Source organism: Notechis scutatus, chromosome 4, assembly GCF_049901735.1.
Source record: "Notechis scutatus isolate UNSWTSFEM ecotype Mainland chromosome 4, rNotScu1.2, whole genome shotgun sequence".
Lineage (NCBI taxonomy): Eukaryota > Metazoa > Chordata > Lepidosauria > Squamata > Elapidae > Notechis > Notechis scutatus.
The window spans coordinates 38,876,879-38,884,384 of record NC_142012.1 but is presented as its reverse complement, the minus strand read 5'-3'; the positions used below and the strand labels follow the sequence as shown (position 1 = coordinate 38,884,384).

The window sequence follows — 7,506 nt, the reverse complement described above, 5'->3', positions numbered from 1 at the left end:
GCATTGTGTTAACATTTATCTCAATGCTAGAGGACCAGCAAACTCTTAAAACTTCAGTTTTTATAAAGGTAGTCACACTTGATCAAAGACATTGATTAGCAACACCTGGCTTCTACTTAGCCTCTTCATATCTAAGGAAGTAGTAAAGGTGTACTTAGTTTTTCAGATGGTTTCTCCAGTTTTGCTCTTTTTGTAAAATAAATGATGGCATTGTGTAATATGTCATGTGCTGTTCATCTGAGGTTATATTTACTTTTAACTGCTAAGGACCAGATGATTTTTATATGTCCTCATGTCTAAAACCATAGAACTAGTTTTATAACTAGTTTTATCTTTTACATAACTAGTTTTATCTGTAATTTTATCTTTTACATAACTAGTTTTATCTGTAATACAGCTTTTTGACTTCAAATAGTTACTTCACTAAGATAAGACCAAATAAAAACCATGTAAATTTATTTTTAGTAAAAATGACATTTATATTATACATTCTATTACAAGGAAACCATTGACAGAATTGTAATATTGAAAGGACAGGATTCTAGTCTTAACATAGATTTACAAGATGATGCTTCAGCTCAGATAACCTGATAAGGTATTTGAAAGAATCTTAATTACTGTTGGGTAAAAAATCTTACAAAAGGGCACACATACATATACAATGTTATTTAAATCACAGCAAGGTGTCCTTTTTGTAGGCCACCATACTGCTAACTTTGTGTATTGTAGTAGTGAAAGAACGAAGGCGAACTTCTTCAGAATTAGTAATGAACTGTGGTCCTGACTCCTCCCACTTTTCTGGAACAGACAGTTCTTTGTCTGTGAATATGAGTAAGTCAAATGTGCCTGGAAGAATCACAGATGAATAATTATTTTGCTACATTTACATGAATCTGGAATAAACATTTAAACAAAACTATCCGTTCCTTGAGTGCAACGTATAAGCTTACAGTAACAAAAGAACCAGTCAATTATGACCTGTTTAGCAAACCATAATTACAAATCCCAATTTATGACGTGTGACCCCAGTTACCTAAATCATGGGAAACCACCAAATTGTAACTCCTGAACTCTTCCATTGTCCCTTACCCATGTATGCCACCCAGAATTACTTGATTGTGAGATAGGCAGCTATTTAAACATGACAAATATTGCAACTTTAGTCAGCTTCATATTAGCTCAGATGATTTCCAGGCATTTGGTCACAGGACTCATCCTATACAGAATTTTTGTGAGAATTGCAATTAGTGAAGTGTACCAAAACCAAACTTATATTCCGTGATTAAACAATATTACTTACAGGTAGTTTCTAACAAAGGAAGGAATGTCACTGTAGCTGTTATTTGTCTGATAATAGATTTGATTTCATCCTGTATAGCTTTCTGAGATTTCTGCCTTGGTGCACTAAAATAGCAATTAAAAGTTCTCAATGTAAAAGAAGGTAAAATATAAATCAAATACTATTTACCACAATATTACTGGCTGGCCAGGCATAATATACTAACTTCCTAAATAATTAACATGACCAAATGAGGTTAATACAAGCATTACAATCCGGTCTTTCTGTACTTTTTCTAAATTATCTGATCCATTCATAGCAATTATAAGCCTTAAAACTAAATCTAATAACCTAATATTAAACCTAGTAACTGCAAATTTTGGCTATAACATGAATTCAACCTGTTTCTCTTTTGCACACTTTCGGTGCTATTATGGAGACAAAGAACAGGTAGTACAACTGATAATAGATGTTAATATTTGTGAAATAGCTTTAAAAATTCTTACTCTGGCAGTAAAACAAGAGACACACACCAATTAATGAACAAAAATGTTTTGGGTTCTCACTAACATGTTGAGTGGGGATCTTTGTAAGACCTGAGTAATGCTAGAGACATTATAAAGCAAAGCCTGTGATGTGGGCTGGGCAGGCTATATACTTCAGGGATAGCAAGAACTTTTGAATAAGAAATAATGGTGGGGAAAAAACCCTACATTTTCCATTGTTTGAAACAAATATACTTACTTTTCATTTTTGGCAGTTTTGTCACATTCAATGTCAAATTGCCATCTTTCAAGAACTTCGGTGGTTTCCTTACTAGAGATCACTACCACTAGCCGCTGAACCAGGCATTCAAAAAGCCATTCTAAGAAGAACAAGAAGTTAGTTTCCTGAATTCTACAAAATTCAAAATACGCATTCTTATCTATCCCCTGGTGTAGTTGTATCATTCTCCTGTATATGTACATAATATTGCTTTGCTTGACTACCCAAACATTTAAGATAAACTGGAAGATTTCCTGAGGACAACTGAAAAACATACCGGTAGCTATCAGGCAGGTAAGCCTGTTATTTATGTGGTCACACTCTGGAATTCAGAGGCAACTAAATGAGACTCCCTGAGCAGCCTTTTCTTGGTCTCAGACCCTGGGAGCCTACTTGATTCTCAATGAGCTCTAACAAATAAAAAGGCTGATGAGATGCCTAGAGCAATGCAGATGGAAAATAAAGAGCAAATGCAACCAAACATGGCAATGCAACCAATGTTTAGGTATCAGTAATATGCCTGCTCTATGGAGCCTGCAGACCCTACAAACTTGTTTATGAGTAGTTGATCCCTATTGGGTAAAGAAGTTTTACCTTAATTTGTATATTTGAAGTCAAAAACAGAGAAATAATCCCATAACACAAACAAAAATATAGGTTCTCCCACACATGTGTGCTAGTCATTTCTGGCTCTAGGGAGCGGTGCTCATCTCCGTTTCTAAGCCGAAGAGTTAGCGCTGTCCGAAGGCGTCTCTGTGGTCATGTGACTGGCATGACTAAACACCAAAGGTGCATGGAGCGCTGTTACCTTCCCACCAAAGTGGCCCCTATTTTTCTACTTGCATTTTTACGTGCTTTCAAACTGCTAAGTTGGCAGAAGTTGGGACAAGTAACAGGCGCTCACTCCATTACATGGCACTAGGGATTCGAACCGCTGAACTATCGACTTTCTGATCAACAAGCTCAGCATCTTAGCTGAGTTATCGCGTCCCAAAAAAATATAATGCAAAAAGATAAAAATATTGAGAAAGATACATACACAGAGTATATATACATATACACACATATGTATGTGTATATACTGTGTGTGTGTGTGTATGTATGTGTGTATATATACACACACACATACACATATACTTGTTTATATAGTATATATATACACACACAGTAAATGTATATACAGTATATATGTGTGTGTCTATATATATATATATATATATATATATATATATATATATATATATATATATATATATATATATATATATATATATATATATATATATATATATATATATATATATGTATATATATATATATATATATACCGTGTTCTCCAACAATCGGCCTCCACAATAGGAAGCCCACCATGTTTTATTGGCATAAAATCAAATTAAGCCCTCCCCAAATTAAGCCCCATATTAAACATGGAAATGGGGGGAGCGGGGGCTTGCCGTTAGTAAGTACTTTTGTTGCATGCCCGGATATGGTGCTGCATGCGTTGGTGGGCACTTCATATCGGAGACCTTCCACTTGCTTCTCCCTTCTCCCTTGCTGCCCCTTCTCCCTTGCTGCCGTGGCGTTTGGCGCAGCCACGTGCGCCAGTCAAGAACTCCTCCCTGCAACCGGAGCCCTGAGGAGACACTTGCTTCAGGCGCTCCGTCTTCCCTTTGCTTTGAAGGTAAAGCGAATTATTTTACAAAGCCTCCCCTGCCCGAGAGGGCAGCCCAACCACGTGGGAGGCTAATCTCCCGGGGCCTCTTCCGTTCCTCCCGACCTCCCCTCGCTGCGCACCTCTGACGCGCCGCTCCCTTCAGCCCAGCGAGCTCTTCCACCTCAAAAGAAAGGCCAGGCGGGCGGCTGCAGGGGCAGCAGCAGCGGGTCTGACCCGCTCGCAGCGGAAACAGCCACCACCCGTAGCCCGGCGCGGAGAACGAGCAGCGAGGTTAGCGCCCGCCAGCCCGGGCGAGATTTGGGAGCGAGGGGCAGGAGGAGGCACGCACACACCCGCGGCTCACTTTCCCAGCTTTGCCCAGCCCTTACGGCTCTGGCGCGGCCCTGGCGGGCAGCGGCGCCTCCCGCCGGACCCTCCGCTCATCCTGCCAGGGCCGCGCCAGAGCCGTAAGGGCTGGGCAAAGCTGGGAAAGTGAGGAGCAGCGGGTGTGTGCGTGCCTCCTCCTGCCCTCGTTCAAATCTCGCCGGGCTATGGCGCGCTGTCTGCGGCCCTTTTCCGCGCTAACGCTGCTCGTGCCCCCGCCGGCTTGGGAGCGCTGTGAAGGCTTGCGCTGGTCGGAGAGCCAGCCTCCGTGGGCCCTCCGAGGAGCAAACGTCAAAACAGCTAGCCGCTCCCAGGGCTCGCGGAACTGACTGGCTGCGTGCTGCGCATGCGGACAGGAGAAGAGCAGTGCGAACCCGAAGGCGATATCAGCTGTCACCGCCTGCCCACCTACCGAGGATGCAGGGAGTGTCACCCACGAGCCGTTTTTGGGGCAAAAAAAATGTCATCCGTCTGTGAGTCAGGCCCCCACAAACAACTGTGGGGGCCTGACTCACAGACGGACACAATCAGAAGCCTGATGATGGCAGATGAGATTCTGCCGAAACGTTGCTACAACTTTAAAAGCACAACTACAATGACGTGGGAAAATACCCGAACAAAGCTGAATGCCATACATATACATATATATTACATATATACACATACACAGTAAATGTATATACAGTATATATGCTGTGTGTATAGGAGAGAATGGATGCAGTTACAGTGGCAATAAGCTGAACAGGTTAAAGCAGATTGTTATGAAAAATATGCGTCCTTACTAAGAGTTGACAATAGCTTGATGACACATAATTTAATGAAGTAAAATGTGAGCCGATGAATTAATAGTAAATGCAAAGGTACTGCAAAGCAAAAGCAGATCTAGCATTGAATAGATACACTACCATTTAACATTACCCAATGACCTATGGAAAATGCAGTAGATAATCAAGATAAATGACCATTTAAAAAAAAAATCAGTATCTAAATGTACTTAATTACTTGTGCTTCCTCATTCCTTTTGTATTATGCCTATTAGATTACAACTTTGTATAAACATTGCAAAGCATCTAAAAATTTTTGATCATTGATTAAAAAAATATACCTTTCAGTTGTCCTACAACATTGTTCAGATAATTTTTAAGTTCAGAGTCTGCAGTAACAAGCATGGTAAGCCCATATTTTTGAACACGTGTAAATGTTTCAGGAGGGTATATCCCACGTTGATATAAGATACTGTTGATACCATAGGCTGAAAGAAGAAAATATACAGTACTGTATCTGATTACCTAAAAAGCAGTATCGCAATAGCACTTACTGATTCAGTACTTTACAGCCCTCTCTAAGCAGTTTACAGAGTCAGCATATTGCCCCCATATCAATCTGGACTCTCATTTTATCTACTTCGGAAGGATGGAAGGCAGAGTCAACCTTAAGCCGGTCAAGATCAAACTGCTGGCAGTGGACAGGTTAGCCTGCAATACTGCATTCTAACCACTGCGGCTCTTTGTCATGTTGTAATAATTATGCCAATTAACATTAGCAAACTCAAAGATATAGTACATGCTGAAAAAGCTATTTATCTTGGCATTTGAGACCTTATGTTTACTACTCATAGCCTTTCTGTTGTTTTAATGTTTGTCTGTTATCTAAGCCTTCCCCAAACTGGCAACTTTAGGCTATAAACTGTTTATTATGTATGGCATAGGGGCTGGATATCTGAGACATCTCAAAAATTGTTTCTGCCTGCCCAGCATGATCCAGCTGGGTGGGTGTTCTCTAGGTCCCTAACATTAAACGTTGCTATCTTGTAAGATTTAGGAAATGTGCCTTTTGTTGCAGCCTCTACTTTCTGAAATAACATCCCTCAAAGATGATGTTTCTGGAGTTCCAGGTGGCTTCATGTCTAAGGTGGGACTACAACTCATAGTTTCCTGCTTTCTAGACCTGTCTCTTAACCACTGCACCAGGTATATGATTGCTTTGCATATACAGGTAGTCCTTGACTTACAACAGTTCATTTAGTGACCATTCAAAGTTACAACAGCACTGAAAAAAGTGACTTATGACCGGTTTTCAGACTAACAACCGTTGTAGCATCCCATGATCACAATTCCAATGTTTAGCAACTGAGTCATATTTCTGATGGTTCCAGCATCCGGGGTCATGTGATCACCTTTTCTGACAAGCAAAGTCAGTGGGGAAGCCAGATTCACTTGACAATCGTGTTACTAAATTGACAACTGCAGTGATTCATTTAACAAATGGGGCAATAATAGTCATAAAATGGAGCAAAATTTACTTCACTGTCTCAGCAACAGAAATTTTGGGCTCAATTGTGGTCACAAGTCGAGGACTACCTGTATCAAGGTATACTACCGGTATATAAAATTTCAGATTCTGTATATCACACCAAATCCCACGACTTACTTTCTCATCTTATCCAACAACCGATTACTGTATTCGGTATTCTGTGCTGTATTCTGTGCCTTAGAACTCAAATGCAGCCAAGATGCAGACCCAGAACTGAGTCTCCCAAACCTCCATTAGATCTGCTCTTCACATTCATTTTAAGTTAAGCATTTCTTCCCTACTGAGACTGAAGTTACTGTCTTAGCAATCGTCTCCTATGCTTGAGAATAAACTTATATATGATTAAGCAATTAACTTCTTCAGGTCCCCTTGGGGCACGTTTTCTTTCTTTCTTCTTTTTGCATTGTACTGCAAATTTACATTCCTAGCATTTTGTGCTTATTCTATAGAGCCAAGCCCGACGCAGTTTGGATAACTCGCGGCGAAGGAAGGAGAACGAAGAAAAAGAGAAGAAAAAGAACGGACCGAGTGCAGCACTGTCACAATAAGTCCCCCCCCCCCACTTCATTGCCCCAAACCGCAACTCGGGAGTCATTTCCCCCGAGTCCATCTATTCGGGAACAAATTCCACCGGGCAACAAAGGGGCTTGATGTCGAACACCATCCCTGGAAATAAGCCTCACAAAACAGAAAGGAAGCTGGAAGGATGGGGTCCCGGGTCTTCCGACCGAGCTGGCTCACGTTCTTAAATCAGCATTATTTTATTTATTTATTTATTTATTTGATTTGATTTGATTTGTCAATCGCTTACAAGATAATAGGTATAAGTATATGCATAGTTATGAATACATGAAATGGGTACATATAAGAAAAATAAAAGAAACAATAGGACAGGGACTCACAGAAAAACTCCGCCACAGTCTCGGCGCTGCCCCGCAAGGTAATGCCCTGCTCCCGGCTTTGCTGTTTCGCCATCGGCGTCCGAAACAGTGAGACAGAACTGAGCTGAAACGGAAGCGAAAAAACAGGCCCAGATAGGAAACGAGAGGCGCCCCGCCACCTGTTTGAAATGTAGCTCCGCCTGCCTCACTTCTCGCGGGAGTACAAGGCG

General features: G+C 41.0%; 1 protein-coding gene across 1 annotated transcript; it reads right to left on the bottom strand.

Annotated features, from left to right (window-relative positions):
* Positions 1–439: 439 nt before the first annotated feature.
* MAD2L1 (mitotic arrest deficient 2 like 1) lies at positions 440–7,478 on the bottom strand. The gene is made up of 5 exons (XM_026667068.2): positions 7,298–7,478; positions 5,188–5,334; positions 2,024–2,144; positions 1,301–1,404; positions 440–846 (listed from the first exon to the last, which is right to left on the bottom strand). Exons 1-5 carry the CDS (start codon positions 7,368–7,370, stop codon positions 674–676), a joined length of 618 nt encoding a protein of 205 aa, XP_026522853.1. The 5' UTR covers positions 7,371–7,478; the 3' UTR covers positions 440–673.
* Positions 7,479–7,506: the final 28 nt, after the last annotated feature.

Coding starts and splice junctions, on each gene's coding strand:
- MAD2L1 (XM_026667068.2), bottom strand. CDS start 7,370: ATGGCGAAACAGCAAAGCCGGGAGCAGGGCATTACCTTGCGGGGCAGC. Junction 5,335..7,297: donor GACTGTGGCGGAGTTTTTCT/GTGAGTCCCTGT, acceptor TTCTTCTTTCAG/CCTATGGTATCAACAGTATC. Junction 2,145..5,187: donor TGTTGTAGGACAACTGAAAG/GTATATTTTTTT, acceptor TGTTCTTCTTAG/AATGGCTTTTTGAATGCCTG.